Source organism: Nannobrachium achirus (genome assembly GCF_963921795.1).
Source record: "Nannobrachium achirus genome assembly, chromosome: 12".
Classification (NCBI taxonomy): domain Eukaryota; kingdom Metazoa; phylum Chordata; class Actinopteri; order Myctophiformes; family Myctophidae; genus Nannobrachium; species Nannobrachium achirus.
This window is the reverse complement of record NC_137832.1, coordinates 3,863,924-3,882,214: the sequence shown is the minus strand read 5'-3', so window position 1 is coordinate 3,882,214 and position 18,291 is coordinate 3,863,924. Positions and strand designations below refer to the sequence as shown.

General features: G+C 43.1%; 1 protein-coding gene across 1 annotated transcript; it reads right to left on the bottom strand.

Annotated features, from left to right (window-relative positions):
- Nucleotides 1–3,146: 3,146 nt before the first annotated feature.
- Nucleotides 3,147–17,629, bottom strand: LOC308296283 (uncharacterized protein). The gene is made up of 11 exons (XM_080739503.1): nucleotides 17,351–17,629; nucleotides 15,628–15,698; nucleotides 10,865–13,823; nucleotides 9,727–9,918; nucleotides 8,966–9,108; nucleotides 8,565–8,649; nucleotides 7,317–7,476; nucleotides 6,858–7,051; nucleotides 6,620–6,761; nucleotides 5,281–5,420; nucleotides 3,147–5,124 (listed from the first exon to the last, which is right to left on the bottom strand). The coding sequence occupies exons 4-11, from the start codon at nucleotides 9,850–9,852 to the stop codon at nucleotides 4,810–4,812; spliced, it is 1,305 nt and encodes a 434-aa protein (XP_080595629.1). The 5' UTR covers nucleotides 9,853–9,918; nucleotides 10,865–13,823; nucleotides 15,628–15,698; nucleotides 17,351–17,629; the 3' UTR covers nucleotides 3,147–4,809.
- Between the last annotated feature and the right edge of the window lie 662 nt (nucleotides 17,630–18,291).

The following is an 18,291-nucleotide window of genomic DNA, read 5'->3' as shown; positions in this document are numbered from 1 at the left end:
GCTATGTGTACCCTGTATATATATAAAATGTCACAATGCGACATAGCTCTGTAAAATGAACAATGCTGTACCCCCTCCAACTGTATATATGTTCCCCATTTTCAACTGGTTTTTATATTGTATTTGTTATACTTGCTTTGGCAATGTAAACATATGTTTTCTCATGCCAATAAAGCTCCTTTGAATTGAATTGAATTGTATAATGTGCATCCAAAAAAATGCACAAAAAAAACAAAAAAACAATAGCAGGTCAGGCTTATTGATTGATTGAAGAATGTATTAGAAAGAGGTGGTAAAAAAAAAGAACCTAGCCCCACCCTACCCTCCCCTTCTTTGTATATACTGTTTGTTTAGACTTACTGTCTTTTTTTGTTTTTCTTTACATATCTACTGCATAGTACTGTGTTCTATCTGTCTGTCATTCAATGTTATATGAGATACTTCAATGGTTTCCACTTTCCAGTGGAAATAAGCTTAGTCTTTTCATGGATCTCCTTTTAGTAGACCTTGTACCAGTGAACTGTACCGTCATGAAACTGTACCTTTTCCTATGCAAACTTCTAATTAAGTCTTCAATCAATCAATCAAAGTAGGCTACAGATGCATGGCTCATTTCAACAGGAACCACACTTTATGCAGCTCATACAGTGGTGTGTTCTAGACTCATATTTTATTGTTAGTTACTAGTTAGTGCCTAAAAAGGAGATCGGCTGTTGTTGTAGATCGGCTGTTTTCACTAGTCTAAATAATTTCAAATGATAAATGCAAAACGAGCGGTTTTGGACATAAAAAGTTTTCACTCCCTCCATCACGGAGGTATAGAGGCCGACGCCGAGCGGCGCCATGCCCAGGAGGGTCTCCCAAATCGGGCTTGAGTTGTGGAGGGTGGTCGCTAGTGCTTTGGAGGTTCCAGGGCGAGCGCCCCCAACCCGGGGCTCGCGATCAAACCTTTTGGGAACCACTGTTCTATACTAGGCTGTGATGTGATGTCCTTGGCTCATTATCGCCAAAATAAACAATGTTCTACTTCTAACGTGAGTGGCACGTAGTATGCAGTGAAGAATATAGCCTAAAATCAGCGTTTCTGAATGTCGACTTTACAATGAAATGGATGCTTCTCTCGTTTGGGTCGGGACCCATTTGTGAGTCGCGGAGACAGTTTTATGGTTTATGGGCCATATATTTCATACATTTTGATACATTATACAGCACTTATCTCATATAACATTGAAAGACAGACGTATAACAAAGTGAAACGTAGATAACATACCGCAGCACAGCTCAGCAGTGCATCCTAGGGCGCGGGGAGAAACCGTAGCAATCGGTGGTCTGTCCCTGGCAGCATGCATGCCTCGCCGTAGAAGGAGCCCTTCTGGCCGCCAGAACCAAAATCGAGGCCGTGGATGTACCAGCGGAGGTCCTCGCTGATGAACCGATCGCCCGTAGAAGGAGCTCTTCTGGCCGCCAGAACCAAAATCGAGGCCGTGGATGTTCCAGCCGAGGCCTTCGCTGATGAACCGATCGCCCGTAGAAGGAGCTTTTCTGGCCGCCAGAACCAAAATCGAGGCCGTGGCCCGTGGGTGTAGCAGCCGAGTACCTCCGTGATTTTAGGCTGGCCCATAAACAAAGAAACTAGCCCTTCGCCCACTCCTCCTTGCTAAAACCTCTACATTCCGATCTCTCTCTCTATCTCTATCTCTCTAAATAATACTAAATCTAATGATTTTATAACTAATTCTAGCTCATTCTCTCAATATATCTCTCTCTCCCTCTGATTGCTGTGTCTGTGTGTCCGGTACGGTAAAAGTCACTGAACTCTGAGACCCTTGTTTCTGGGGGGAACCGGCCAACCAGCATGCTTGAATTTGGTCACATAAGCGTGTGATGTCATGCAGGGGCGTCAATTGGGTATGGCAGGGGTATGCAGCTGCCATACCTTGACAGGGGGAAATAATAAAAATGTACTTTTCATCGTGCCTGTTGCTAAGGTATGGCAACATGACTGGTGTCTTCACCAGACACCAGTCATGTTGCCATACCTTAGCTTGTTCTGAACTGACGCCACTGAATTGTCATGCATGACGACCGTCCCATCGTCCAAAAGGGCTGTATCTTGGTTACCGCATAGATCCAACACTGTACTACTGTAATATGAAAAAAAAAGCATCTGGCGTCATATGACGCCAATATTATTTTCTGGCATCATTGCCAAGGTCGTGTCGGACGTCATATGACGCCCTGGCACTGAAAGTGCACACTAAAAAGGCCTGGGTTAGAATCAACCCATTCTGGGTTGTTTTTAACTCATTCCATGGGTTGCTCCTGCACGTACCACGCCTGGGTTAACTTAACACTAGAAGATGGGTTGGTTCGATTCAACCCAGCAGGTGAGTTAGAATATTCTACTAAATTCTGGGTTAAATTAACCATACATCTGAGTTAAATGCAACCCATGTTATTTATTATATATTCTACCCAATCCTGGGTTAAATTAACTATATTCTGAGTTAAATGCAACCCAAGTTATTTATTATATATTCTACCCAATCCTGGGTTAAATTAACTATATTCTGAGTTAAATGCAACCCAAGTTATTTATTATATATTCTACCCAATCCTGGGTTAAATTAACTATATTCTGAGTTAAATGCAACCCAAGTTATTTATTATATATTCTACCCAATCCTGGGTTAAATTAATTATATTCTGAGTTAAATGCAACCCAAGTTATTTATTATATATTCTACCCAATCCTGGGTTAAATTAATTATATTCTGAGTTAAATGCAACCCATGTTATTTATTATATATTCTACCCAATCCTGGGTTAAATTAATTATATTCTGAGTTAAATGCAACCCATGTTATTTATTATATATTCTACCCAATCCTGGGTTAAATTATAACTGTCCATCTGATTAAATTCAATCCTTATTTTATACTCACCCCAAATGTGGGTCACATTATGTACCATTCTGGGTGTCACTTATTTAAACAATTACCAGCCACAATACATTTGTTACCTTACTGTTAAACAATTTAACACAATACATGATTTGGTCAAGCAAAGCATAATGCAATTAACACAAACCATACTTAACTCAAAGTAATTTTATAATAGAAAAATGGCAGATCAGAAACTTTGAAAACATTAGACAATTTAATCATTTTTAACAAGCACAGCCACATTATTTTGCTTAGAAAAACATTCAAGCATTCAAGCCATAACAACAAATTCTGAGTTCCAAAAAAAGAGTCTCAGAAGGATCCATGAGGAAAATGAGACAAATATGAGGTCCACTCCACCACGAGGACACAGACCGAGAGGAGGGGAGGAGGCTGGGAGGCGGAGGAGGGGGAGAGGAACTGAGCAAGAGAGAAAGAATGGAGGCAGGGGAGCGATGAGGGAGGGTAGAGGAAAGGGAAAGAGGTGCAGGGTGACTTGAACCATAAAGAGTAATGGCAGGGGAAAGGGGGACAGAGAAAGTAGGTGAGAGAAAGAACAAGACAGTCATCTTGGGATTCTCAGCTGACCCAACCCATCCAGGTGACCACCTGCATGCCTGTATGTTTCGCCAGATTGTCATCACAGAGATGCGTCCTTCTTCGATGGAAAGAGACAGAGGGCTCTTTAGCAATACTGGGAAATCATACACACACATTGGGCCTCCAGATACTTGTGGTGTACCGTTAACCTTTTACATGGAAACATTTCACATAAATCAGACAAATCTATAAGGATCTACATTATATTCTATTAATTGCAATATAGTGCTACCAACAAAACAGGCTGCGCATGACTGGAAGGAATGGGAATGGGCTATACTTAACGCAACCCAACAAGCAACCCAACAAACAAAAAAATATTTTCTGAAATGTAATCTTAAATCTTGTTTTCTAATTACTAAATCCCCAAAACTGTGACCTTTTGATGCTGTCCAAAATTTTCAAAACATTGAGGCTGTGTTACAGTAGCAAAGGAAGAAGGGGGGAAAAAAAAGAAAGAAAAAGGAGTGTGTTCGTTAGAAAGGGACAAAGCAGTCTTTGTTTATGTGGGGAAACCTCTGTGGAACACAATTTAAGGTTCAGATTAACAGATAAGGGCACTCTTTAGGAGTGCTTGGTCTTTACAGTCTCTCCTGTCTGTGATGGAGGCTGAGGGCCACGTGCTGCGCAACAGCAGATGTTTTACATGAGGGGTGAAGAAAGCCCTGCCACCTGAAGTCAGTGTAATGTGGATAGAGTGTGCAAGTCTGTGGAAGAGAGTGTGTGTGTGTGTGTGTGTAGGGCTGCACAATTATCGAAAAAAAAGATCGAGATCTACTGTAGATTCAGACACCTATTCAATCTCATTACTAGAAAGATTGTGATCTAGATTTAGATCACAATCTTCAAGTGGCCACTTGAACCCCATCCTTTTTTGTGGGGAAGACTTTTGCTGAAAATAGCCGCTTGTTGTAAGCTTGTCAAGCGGCTATTTTCAGCAAAAAGTCTTCCCCACAATAATAAAAGACAGAAAATACTCGTTTTGAGCCCCGAGAGACCAAATATTTGAGTTTCAAGTGGTTAAGCATAGAGGAAAAAGAGTCAATTCTCTGTTACAAGGAACTTGGTGCATTACTTTATGGTTTAGTCAAGTGCTTTAGCACGTTACAATACTGTATTTTTTTTACTGACCGAACACTGTGTGAAGAATCGTGAGAGAATCGTAGATCTCAATTCTTAGGGAGGAGAATCGAGATTCACATTTTAGCGAGAATCGTGCAGCCCTGTGTGTGTGTGTGTGTGTGTGTGTGCGAGAAAGAAAGGTCTACTGGCAAGCCAGAATTCTAGTGTTCATAAACTCAATCATTTTGTTGGCCGCTGGTAGTGGAATTCCATAGATTGTACTCTGTAGGAATTCCCACACATGTTGACACTTTTTGGGGTACTCTATGTCAAAGATGTAAAAGGCCTTGAAGCAGATGTCAATGGCTTGAAGAAGTTTCTCCTGCTCCAAAGCCTGTCCATCTATAATGACAAAGACCTGAGACAGTTGATCCGAGTAGTTGCCCAACGTCAGTATGTAGGGCTCAGGTCGGGACTTCTTGGCCTCATCAAGATACTCCACCATGTTGGTTCCAGGCTGAAAAACATAAAAAAGAAAAAAGAAAAGCAAGGGTAAGGACCAAGTATAGAATTAACACACATATACAATACTTGTAAACATATACAACACATACATGTTAACATGCTTAAGTAAAATGGAAAGATTTCCTTTAGATGTGCTGGATGGACTTACAGGCTGATGGTGGATGAAGGCCTCCATGCACTCAGCAACGGTGTGGCGAACCATTTTACTGCCACGGCCCCGTCCGACTTTGAATGGAGTTGGGGGGAGCAAGAATGGCAACTGCTGCAGAGCGAGATCCCCAACGCCATCTGCAGGAAAACATATAGCTATCAATACAAGGTGGAGCGGCATATCCTTTATTTTGTGACGCTTTGTGTCATGCAATGGCCAACAAGAATGTAACCTATGCCGTTATGAGCAGCCATGCGGCTCTGCAGGTGTTAGTTGTAGTTTAGTTATTTGCCCAGAAACTGGTTTGAGCGGTTCTAAACCTTCTACATTACAAGGTCTTCCCTTAACCGTGACAGAGTGTACAAATGGAAAAGCACTGACCTGTTGTGGTCCATTAGTAACACTGACAGTTACAGACTTCTATTTATTTTTTATCTATCATTTTTATCCCACGATTTTTGCAACCCCTATATTTTCACCCGGTGCCAATTATCTAATGTGATCCTGGGTGCTACACTGCCTCTGCCAGCCTGGGGAAGCAGCGGACTGATCTCATGCTTCCTTCTATGCCTGAGTAGTCCAAGCTGCTTTCTTTTCGACCGACAGCGGAGAGATTCCCCGGTTGGACGTAGCGCGTGGAAGGAACACGTTATTCCAACCAGTTCATTTTCCCCTCCATCAGGCGCCCCGGCTAGCTAGGGGGAGGCAGTATAGAGACCAGGATTACTGCATGTTTTTAGTGAGGGTACCTACCCTAGGGGACACGGGGAGAACATGCAAACTCCGCACAGAAAGGCCCTTTTGTCAACCCCACCTAGGGTGTGGGCACTGATGACACGGAGGAGGAGACATGCCACCAGCGCCCACAGCTTCCCCCTGCGGGAATTGAACCCAGGACCTTCTAGCTGTGAGGCGACAGCACTACTGACTGCGCCACCGTGCCCCCAGACTTCGATTTAGTCTGTAACTTCGGACTTAGATTTAGGCCCCACTAAAGGAACACAGAGTCCCTGGAATCAACTTTGAGAAGCCCTGGTCTAAAGAAGGCCCACTGGTATTTGAGGGGGACACTTCCAGAGAAGAGGAAACCCTAGGGCACCTGAAAGTGTGTGATGTGTGTGCCACACGGCTACATCTCTATATTACCGTGTCCCAGTATTTCTAAGTGGGTTCTCGATGGCGGTTAGTGTTAGTCAATAGGATTCGAAATACTGGTACATAGTAATACTGCCACGCTCCCATGCCACACTCACACAGAGAGGCTGTCAAAGTGGTGTGGATTCTTTGCGCAAAAGGGACTGTCGACTGACAAAGAACCATTTCAATAATATTTTACCTGATGTTAATTGTTCGATCGGCAGCTCCAGCTTCCGCTCCAGTCGTGCCACCTGCAGGATCTTCTCCGCATAAACTGGGACCCAGGTCTCATACAATTTGGATGCAGCCTCCGGATGCAAGACAAGGAAGTCCTGTGCCATCTATAAAATGGAAAACATTTGAAATCAAATTAAATGTGGGACACTACCAAAATATTATAAACAATGCATCATCACATGTACGATATTCCCTCTTACCATGCCGTCAGTCGTTAGGCGAGGGTAGTGTTCCAGGATCTGACTGACGGTCAGCTCTCTGGTGTTGTCCTTGATCCACCTGGCCCTGTAGATCACTGTGTCCTTCATGTAGGTCTCAACTTGTGAGAGTGGTTGAGAATTGCTTCTCAACCACTCTTTTAGTTGTGCAGCCCTCTCGTCCGATATGGTACATTCTGTAAAAAAAAAAAAAAAAATTGCTGTCAGTCACTAAAAGGTGGATTTTTTTTTATAATCATCCCTATCAGCAATATGTTGTGTGTTCAAATAGTTCTAAACAACTATAAATGTTATTGTGTGATTCCTCACATTCACTACAATCAGGCTCTGCTCAGATTTTCTGTCTGTGATAGTGTTCCCTAAACATGGACGTATTACACAACTTAAACAAGCTTAAACACATTGTTGGAACTGCCTTCTATTTGTCTGTTTAGTAATGACCTGGTATGACCGCAGCTGCTGGTCGAACAGGATCATCTGGTATTGCTGGTCGGCTAGTCGCCCTGGCCGCTGACCTCAGCTTCTTCCTGAGGTTTCTCAGCCTTTCCTCCAGGAACCCAGTGGCTGGATGGTTCTTCCGTGCGGCGGTGTACCAGATGTCCTGACAAGAAATCAAAATGTATGAGATTCAAGGTTCAAGGTCCAAGTTTATGTATATGTCCCTGAAGGGCGATTTGGTTTGCAGACAATCATTAAAAGCAGACGTAACATGGAAAAAACTTACATGGACTTGTCAAAACATGACAAGGCTCTAGTTACAGTGCAAGTGGAAGTAGTTTTACAAAGGCAAAGCCAAGAGTGGCAGGTGGCAGGGCCTCCCAAAATATTACAATACTAAATAGTCAACATGCGACACAAGTGTGGTCTACTCTATAACCCAAGACCTGGCACGCCCTCAGGAAACGCATGCACACCCCCTGTCCTAGGACACGTGAGGCACTGCCCCACCACTCACCGAAATCACAGTGTCCGTGGCGAGCGCTCACTCAAGCGCAGGTGCACGTGAGTGCACCCACACAAGCAAGCCCTCAAACACACGGCGCCGCTGTCACGAAGAGCAGCGAAACAGTACCCCCCGCCCCCCCAGACAAGAAGCACCCCCCTCAAGCGCACACCACAATTAAATACAGGCCAGACAGGCCAGACAGGGCCGTACAATTGTGTTATCGGAAGTAATATAAGAAGTATACAAAACTGAAAAAATATATAAACTATACAGACTATCACTCTATCAAGTTGGAAAAGGGCACAAATGAGAACTTATATGCCTAATTGCCTTGGCAGATGATGTCTCTTGGCGAACACCAGAAGGGAGCATTCTATACTCAGAATGTAGTCGATGAATAGAATAGAGATTTGGCACATTTATATTTTTGACAGCGTGGCTTTGATTAGAGCAGGGTGTTTCTGTACCTCTCTGTCACCAAAGAAGGCCATATTGTCGCTGCTTCCAAGGGCATGACAGGAGTGAGCTGTATTGTGTCTGTTACATGCTTTACCATTTTATGCTCAATGTACTGTATGCTTCTCAACGGTTACTGAGAACCGCAGACCTACAGTTCGACAGCATGTTTTGAGCTTGTCGTTTTCAGCATCAGCGACACATCACAGCATAATTGGCTTAATGTTAGGGGTCTCACTAAAATGAAAAATTTGAAAAGCAAAAAGACAGAAATAAAAACAACTCACGCTGCCACTGCTTGATGAGTCTTTCAAGCTGGGAAATGCCCCAATTAAGCTAGATGCCAGGGCCTTCTTGGTCTCTGCCGTAGGACTGTGAAACAGAAATAACAACTATTTATCATATCAAGTAGTTCCAGTGAGTTGATTTGATGTAACAAATAAACCATTTTTAAATAAACCATTTTTAAAAGACAAATCACTTAATCTTGCCATTTAACCATTAATCCCAAACCAATTAATCCCCAGCATTGGTATTGTGAGGAAAGCTTCTGCTGAAAATGGATCGACAAGCTTTCCCCACAATAACAGAAATATACTAGTAATGAGCCCTGAGGGACCATGTATGGTTCTAGTGGTTAAGAGGATCCCTAATCAACATAAAACATAAAGCTTATTTAAATGTTTACTTCTCTCCAAACTTCTCGATAAGGTGCGACACCAAGATGCGGACAAGGTTCCATCTCTGGCCCGTGGTGATTAGATTTGTCTCGTCAAGGCTCTTCACAATCACCGCTCCATCCGTGAACCGTGTAAGGACCTGACGGACATTCTTAGAAAATAGCAAGACACAAAATTGCAGATTTATTATTTGGTTAGGAATGGGTGATATTAATTCAAATCAATATCAACATTATTTTGATAATTAATAGGGCTGTACGATTCTCACTAAAATATGAATCTCGATTTTTCTCCCTAAGAACTGAGATCAACAATTATCTCACGATTCTTCATACAGTGTTGCGGTCACTACAAATGCCATTAAACTGACAAAATACAGTATTGGAACATGATAAAGAGCTGACTAAAACACAGTAATGCAATCATTATTTTCTGTCTTATATTGTGTGGAAAGCTTTTTGCTGAAAATAGCCGCTTGACAAGCTTACAACGCGTCGCACTGCGACGTGTTGTAAGCTTGTCGAGCTGCTATTTCAGCAAAAGCCTTCTCTAGGTTCAGGAGGTTAAAAAAAAATTTAGATCACGATCTTTCTAGAAATGAGATTGAATAGGTGTCTGAATCTAGATGTCGATCTTTTTTCGATAATTGTGCAGCCCTAATAATTGATGCACGCCTTGTGTGGTGAGCTTGTAGAGCGCCATTTTTTTTTCATGCAAGGCTGAACAGACAAATATATAAGACTTAAAAGGGTATTAGCGCAGAACTTACAAACGTAGGAATTAGGTGTATCGTCTGATACATCATGAGGGGATCAGGACCAGGCGGGATCACAGGACCAGGCGGGATCACAGGACCAGGTGGGGTCACGAGATCAGGTGCGGGCGATACCTCCATGGGGGTTTGGGCAGGAGGCGTGTCATCACAGCCTGTAGGTTGTACAGGTGCAGGCGTCGGTCCAATCTATACAGAAGACCAAGGTTAGTATAATAAATGAGGGACAAGAATAGGGCACTGAAGTCTTTTTTTTTTTACTTTTTTTTTTTTTTGTAACCCATTTTTCACCCAGTGCCAATTGCCTAGTAGTCCTGGACTCTGCTCTCCCCCCTGCCAACCTGGGGAGACAACGGACTGACCTCGTGATTCCTTCTATCATGAGGAGTCCAGGTTGCTTCTTTTCACCTGACATTGGTGATTTCCCCGGGATGGACGTAGCACGTGGAAGGAACACGTTATTCCAACCAGTTCATTTCCCCTCCATCAGGCGCCCCGGCTGGCCAGGGGGAGGCATTATTGAGACCAGGATTACGTGCATGTTTTTGTGAGGGTATCAACCCTAGGAGACACGGGGAGAACATGCAAACTCCACACAGAAAGGCCCTATTTGCCAACCCCACCTAGGGTGTGGGCGCTGATGACGCGGAGGAGGAACACGCCGCCAGCGCCCACAGCGTCCCCCTGCGGGAATCGAACCCAGGACCTTCTAGCTGTGAAGCGAAGCGCTAACCACTGTGCCACCGTGCCCCTAGGGCACTGAAGTCTGATGTAAATGACGCATCCTACCTGGTTCGCATTCTGAATTGGCTGCATATTTTAACAGAATATCAAATATATCTGACTATCATTAACGATAGTCATCTCCCTGTCAATGTCACCGGGCAGATTGTCTTTGGGCCTCAATGCTTTTGAGACAATTTAAAGATGACCCAACCCTATTCTAACAGAAAAACCTTTACGAACCAGGGGATGAGCGAGTGACGTCAGGACTTCAGTACTCTATTGGAATCCCCAATAGAGGACCCGTTTCAAGACAACCAAGTGATATGTGGACAGTGCTGGAGCATACTTTTAGAGAGTGCACGTGGGCTTCACCTTACAAAAATGATGTGATTAAACAAAAACTACTTACGGTACCACTTATCACTCATTTAAAGACCATGGCAGTAGTCAGTAATCAGGTCAGCCCAGTAGTTGACAGCATCTCACCATCCCAGTAGTACCTTCAATCCGCCTGAGAAGTCAAGTGGTTCGTCCTACCCAAAAATACTGATCATTTCCAATTGATGGACACTTTAAGCAGCATACCCAGGACACCGTAACCCTGGTGTGGGGGCTATATCAGGTACTGGGCCTTTGCCAGAGGCCGCCTGGAGGTAACAGTGGTTAGGGTACCCTCATTTTGTCCCATAGGTCTAGGCCCCCACTGTCGGATGCAGTTTAACGTCGTGCCCAGGACAGAGTGATTCTAAAAACGTCTGTAGCGCAACGAAATGTATAAACTCTCATCCTCCTCTCTGTACAACTTGGCTGCATGGAGGGGATGGTGATCAAGCAGATCTCTTAAATCTACTGCTACCAACAACTGAGTGGGAATGACACTGTATGCGTATAAATGCCTATCAAACCACTGTGTTTCCCACTTCTGTATAACAAGCTTTATTGACGTTTGCTCCAGTAGTATAACGGATTCTATGAGACCAAATTGAGGCTCTCCATCCTGATCATAGGAAAGGAATACACTCATGCCTGCTCTGTAATTATTTCCCTTAAATTTAACCCAGGCTGGCATATAAACTTCACTGAAAAGGGGAATACCTTCTAGCCCACTTTGGATCCTGTCATTAATGTCGACAAGAAGTGTACTTTGCCCTGGACCAACTTCTGTAGTGTGAGACAGGATTGTTCCACATAAGAAATGGTAGCACTGCATCATCTGATGGCGAAATGCCATGGTTTTACATATATTTCTAAAGTTACAGGTTACATTGCTAACTTGTTTGAAAAATGCATGCCGTGCTTCAAATCTCATTGCCCAGAACTGCTTTAACGGTCCAAGTTTTAGAATGATTCGTGGGTAGTGGAGCATAAAGTGTTGCTTTGGCCGTAAATTTAGATGAGGATATAGCTCCATGAAGAGGCAGTGATGCTCTTCTATGATTTTGCCTAAGTACAGTGTTGCTGCTACTGTAAGTGACGGGGAGAAGATAATTTCCATGCAATGGAGTAGGAGGAGTAGAAGTTCCCAATGCTTGTTTTCCAAGGGAACGAGATCACCTATCATGAGTGGTAGTAGCCTAATTAGGCACCACATTTGAGATGCTGACTGACGCATGGAGCCGTCAAGGTTTTTGAGATCATTCTTGCTTATGACCGAAGGCTTGTTAGACTTATCAGTAAATCCATAGTCAAAGCTTGTGATTCTGTTATTCAACTGTGCTAGTGTGAGATGCTTTTGCTCGATTAGTGAATTCAACACAACTTTGACTTCGTAAGGCGCCGCCCCCTCCAGTATATCATGCATCACATCCACAGACACGTTGTCTGACACATGATAAAAAGCCAAATCGTTCAAAACACTGTCCCTTTTCAAGCCTGTCTGGGAGGCGTCGGCTGTAAGTAAATCTGCCTCATAAGTTTTGCGATCACGCAAAAGTCCAGGATCTTCAAGTACCTGAGACAATCTCTGCTCTTTATTTGCTTTGCAAAACCGACATGCATAATTCGCACCAAAGGACTCAACGTAGCCAAGAACAGTATGCACTCCCAAATTGTCTCCAACTACTTGGAGCACTGTGAACTTGACAACACCTCGGTAGTTGGGGGTATTAAGAAAGATGCCATCCCTCTCTAGATCCTTGATCTCTTCTACAATTGGGCGCAGTATTGCATCTATGGTGTGGTGTGCTGCATCATCGGATTTGTACACAGCTAAAAGGAACTGTGACTGCAGGGTAGATAGCAAGTCTGGGGGCAAGCTCTTCAACATGAAATAAATAAGTCCCAACTTGTGAATACCAGTTTTCGATCCTAAGACATTGACAATTTCGACATCATCTTGATAGATCAAAATTGGGATTGACACCTCTTTCTGGAATAAGGGATGCGATTTACAAAAGTCCCCATCGAAAACATCCTGAATTGCATCACCCTCTCTACGCTGCCAATCGAGCATGGTCTCTAAAATCCCGGGAATAGTAAGAATCTTGGTCAAAAGGCTCTTCAATGGTATGCGGTAAAATGAATCATGGACACCAACTTGACGGACAGTGCCAGTGGCAGAGGCCGTTGATTGAACATAGGTAACCCCTGACAATATCTCCTCAACTGGCTGAATAAAGTTTCCAGTTGTTAAAAAATATTTCATTTGCTTATAATCAGACTCCATTCCTTTGAAAGGCTCAGCTAATTCTGAGAACTCCACCCCAAGCTCTTGTACCTCATTGCGTTGATCAAGACCAAACTGACGGAATACAGACATGGTCTTTGATTGCAGTCGGCTGACAATATTGCCAATTAAATTGGAGGTATGCTGAACCACAAAGTTGATGTTTGTGAATGTCATTGAAGTTTTAGCTCTAAGCTGGGCTAAAAAGAGGGCCACTCGATTGGTAATGGACTCTGGCTCTAGTTCATCCCAATCCTCAACAACTTGATCTCCCTGTTCTGGCTCCATGTCAGCATTCAGCATTTCAACAGCAGGTGGGGCATCTACCTGTGGGGGCCGTGGGGCTGGGCCTTCGAGGGGGTCATCAACAATATTCCTATCTTCATGCTGGGTTTCTAGGTGTCTTCTATAAGAATACATCTGGCTAAATGTCCGACCACAACCACTTTCACAACACTGGAAATGTTTAGATACAGAGTACACATGGTGTACTCCCCGTAAATGCCTTAAAAGATTCTTGACATCCCCTGAAATTCGGTTTCTGCATTTGAAGCAAGTGTAGGGCATCTTGCCAAAATAAAACAACTACTTACAAACTCTCTAAATTTTTTTAAGAACTTGAGCCTAGGACCGGCTCTTGGGATTAGCTGGGTGATGGTGGCATCATCCAACAGAGAGAAACTGTCCTGATCAATCCCCTCGTCTGAAAGACAAAAGAAGAAAACAAAACAAAACATCATTTTTCCAACAGAGGAACAGGGAGAACAATGAAATAAAATAAATAAAAAATAAATAAAACAGAGCTCAGGGGATTCATCTGTAACAGATGTTTGAAATTAGTTCTACTGCAAATGATTACACTCAGCAAAGCTGATCAGACATGTTAACCTCTTTTGGTCCTCAACTTTACAGGTTAGAGAAGTGGTTCTCAACCTGTGGGTCGGGACCCCCCAACATTGTGAAAATGTTGTAAAGCGTTGTGACCCTGCAGGTTCACAATATGTATCCGAGGTCAACAAATGGAGGTCAATTCAATTATCTTTGGGGGTCACAGCCTGAAAAGGTTACGAACCACTGTTAGAGGACTATAGATGAAACCCATGGCCATTATCTCAGCCATGATTGGTCGGGGTCGGGGCTGAGAAAACTGTTTAATGACAACAAACATCCTATTTCTGACTGACACGGATGTCATTAAAGGGATAGTTCACCCTCTAAATTACTTTTGTTGTATGGTTATTGTATGACTTTGACTTTTGTTTTGTTTTTTAATTGACAAGATTGTTTAGATATCTTTTTACTGCCGTAACTTAGAGGCTTTGATCACTTCCATTCATTTTGTTTCTGCTTCATTTTTGTATCCTTGATTTATCTGTAAAGGATAATTTACAAACAAAAAAGCTATTGCTGTCAGTCGATTAAAAATATGAATCCCATTAATCGCATGGTTGTCCATAGTTAACTCACGATTAATCCTAATTTAATCGCATATTTTTTATCCGCTCTAAATCTACCTTAAACTGATATTTTTCCATTTTTTGTATTAATCATATCAATATAGTAGCCAATTACTCTCCTATTGACGGATATTATGACACTGACTAGATGGATATGATACTGACAATGGATGAATAAACTGACTGGATGATTATACCGATGCGTACACTGCTGTATACAGTCAGGCAACACCCATATGACTGAAACACCTGTAAAAAGAGTCCTGCGTCGATTCATTTCCCGTTTCCCACAAACTACGGGGCGACCAAAGGTTCAAAAACTTAATCACAAGTTTAAAAAAATGTACTAGTTAACTGAACCTTTCAGTTAACTAAAGCGTTAACTTTGTCAGCTATAGAAAAATCACAACATCCTGAAATCATCAAAGGGTAGGTAAACCATACAACAAAGGTCATTTAGGGGGGTGAACTATCCCTTTAATCCAGTGGTTCTCAAACTTGGGGTCGGGACCCCAAGTGGGGTCCCCAAATTATTTTGTGGGGTCTCCAGATGATTAGCTTAATATCCAATTTTATTATTATTTTTCTCTCACTTTTTCATAAATAATCCAACATCCATTATAAGTGTACACAGGGTATCTAGAGATTTATAAAGTGACAATTTAAGTAATTGAATTTCAAATTCAATAGCTTTTTAATCCCAAACTGTCAAATATTAAGCATGAAAGAGGCAAATATTGTGAAAATAGCTGATCTAAAAGCTCACAAGGCCTCTCTGTGTAATTTATCTGTGGAATCGAGTCGAACAAATATAGGCTAACGGGGTCCTCACTTCAAATAGGATTATTTGTGGGGTCCCCAGCCTAAAAAGTTTGAGAACCACTGCTTTAATCAATTGGGTTCATCTGCTGGTCAATTGTTGTCAGTTAATCAAATAGTATAGCACAGAGAATGTACACCGTATGCTCAATACAAATGTCATGGTATATCACAAAAAGCAGTTATCAACTTCATGACAGCAATGTATGTGGATGGGAAAACATATTGTACCTCTAAATATGTCTACCAGATCTGGTAGCTGCCACTCCACCAATGTGTCACGGACAAAGCTGTCCATCTATCTGAAACAAACACAAAGGAATTAAAATTAGTTATACATACACAACTAAAAGGCATTATTCCAAGAAAGCATTACACTTGTTTACATTGGAGACCTTTTAAAACTCATAAAACAAACCGTGTTTACTAGCTAGCTGCTTGCCCAGCAAAATACAGCTTATGTAAATGACAGTACAGATTCGCTGGTACAAAGTCAACTAAAAGGCATTATTCCAAGAAAGCATTACACTTGTTTACATTGGAGATCTTTTAAAGCTCATAAAACAAACCGTGTTTAAGGTTTAAGAACTACTGTTATGCTCACCAATTGAAGAGTGACACAGAACCTAGCAGGCTAGCAAAACAGTGTTTACTAGCTAGCTGCTTGCCCAGCAAAATACAGCTAATGTAAATGGTTGACACCAAAACAGATACAATCTAACCTTCACGGTGGTCTTTGGTGAACGTTAGGTATACCGGGATTGTTTCTGTATCGACAATATAGCGTTAGCCACCGGCATTATAGATTATACCAAGTTGTTGTGTGGATCACTAGCATCCTTTAAAATTGCCCTAAAAAACCACTTACAGGCAGCAGCCGTTCACAACTGGTAAAAACCTAGCCCAACCCTACCCTCCCTACCCCTTCCTTGTATATACTGTACATACTGATTGTTTAGACTTACTGTTACCTGCCCCTTCCTTGTATATATTGTATATACTGTACTTACTGATTGTATAGACCTACTGTTTTCTTTTTTTCTTTACATATCTACTGCATAGTACTGTGTTCTATTTGTCTGTCATTCAATGTTATATGAGATACTTTAATGGTTTCCTGTTGAAATAAGCTTAGTCTTTTCATGGATCTCCTTTTAGTAGACCTTGTACCAGTGAACTGTACCGTCATGAATCTGTACATTTTCCTATGCAAACTTCTAATAAAGCCTTCAATCAATCAATCAATCAAGCAACTTAAGCTAACGTTAGCTGTGTAGCTTGCTGGTCTATTAACCCTGAGAACGAGCTACATGGCTAGCGTGCTATGCTAACGTGGCTAGCGTGAAAAAAAAACATTTCTCAAATGTTTCATTTTAGTACATATACAGCTAACGTAAATGGTTGACACCCAAACCCATACAATCTAACCTTCACGTTAGTCTTTGGTGAGCGTTAGCTATCCCGGGAATGTTTCTGTAAAGATAATATAGCGTTAGGCACCGGGTAGCATCTACAGGCAGGGTTAGCATTAGCAACGTAAGCTAACGTTAGCCGTGTAGCTAACTGGCATACTTAACCTAGAGAACGAGCTACATGGCTAGCGTGCTATGCTAACGCGGCTAGCGGGCTAACCCTCGGGACGAGTGGTAGTTATGGTGGGACAGAGACACGGCGGCCCGGCCTCCGGCCATCACCCGCCGCCGCGGCGCGGCGTGAGCCGGCGCTACGGCCCATAGCTACGGCCCCAACGGCGGCCCGGGTCCCCGACGGGGGTCCTTTATGGCGGCCCGGCCGCCGGCCATCACCCGCCGCCGCCGTTACCGTGAGCAGCGCCGACTCGAGACGCACAACAGACGGCTGGGCAAGATAGCTCGCCTGGACATGGGCGAGGGTCCCTTTTGGTAACCTGATAGTTAGTAACCATAAATTAGATACAACGCAAGTAAGCACAAACCTTTAATTATCTGCTTTGTTGCTTGTTGTTGTTTGTTGTGCTGCTTGCTGATGCGTGCTCACGCCGTGCTGCTGCTGCTGAAGGAAGTGAACTTCAAACAGGGAACGGAGGAACGCAACCCAGGACTTGGGTTTTAAGGGAACACAGGTTCCGAGTAGGACTCGGTCAATTAGTTAACTCTTCCCATGAGTTGCATAAGCTTACCCATTATGGAGTATGGTTAACCCACGACTAGTTAGCAATAACCACTTATGAGTTAACCTCTTCACAACCCAGGATCTGAGTAGCTTATCCAACCCAGGTCTTTTTAGTGTGTGTTAACAGCCTCATTAGCATAATTTATGCGGACCACACCCACACGCATGTCCAAACCATGCCCCGCCCCCAATTTTTCAAGTCGACTAAACTCCTCCCCTTCATTTACATACGGTCGTCTGCTTTTTTACGCGCTGGGAAACTTACCTTAACGCCCTCATTAGCATAATGTATGCGAGCATAATGTATGCGCACCACGCCCACACGGATTTCCAAACCACGCCCCGCCCCCAATTTGCATATGTCGACTAAGCTCCTCCCCTTCATTTACATACGGCCGCCTGCATTTTTTACGCGCTGGGAAACGCCACTTAACAGCCTCATTAGCATAATTTATGCGGACCACACCCACACGCATGTCCAAACCATGCCCCGCCCCCAATTTTTTTAAGTCGACTAAACTCCTCCCCTTCATTTACATATGGTCGTCTGCTTTTTTTACGCGCTGGGAAACTTACCTTAACGCCCTCATTAGCATAATGTATGCGAGCATAATGTATGCGCACCACGCCCACACGGATTTCCAAACCACGCCCCGCCCCCAATTTGCATATGTCGACTAAGCTCCTCCCCTTCATTTACATACGGCCGCCTGCATTTTTTACGCGCTGGGAAACGCCACTTAA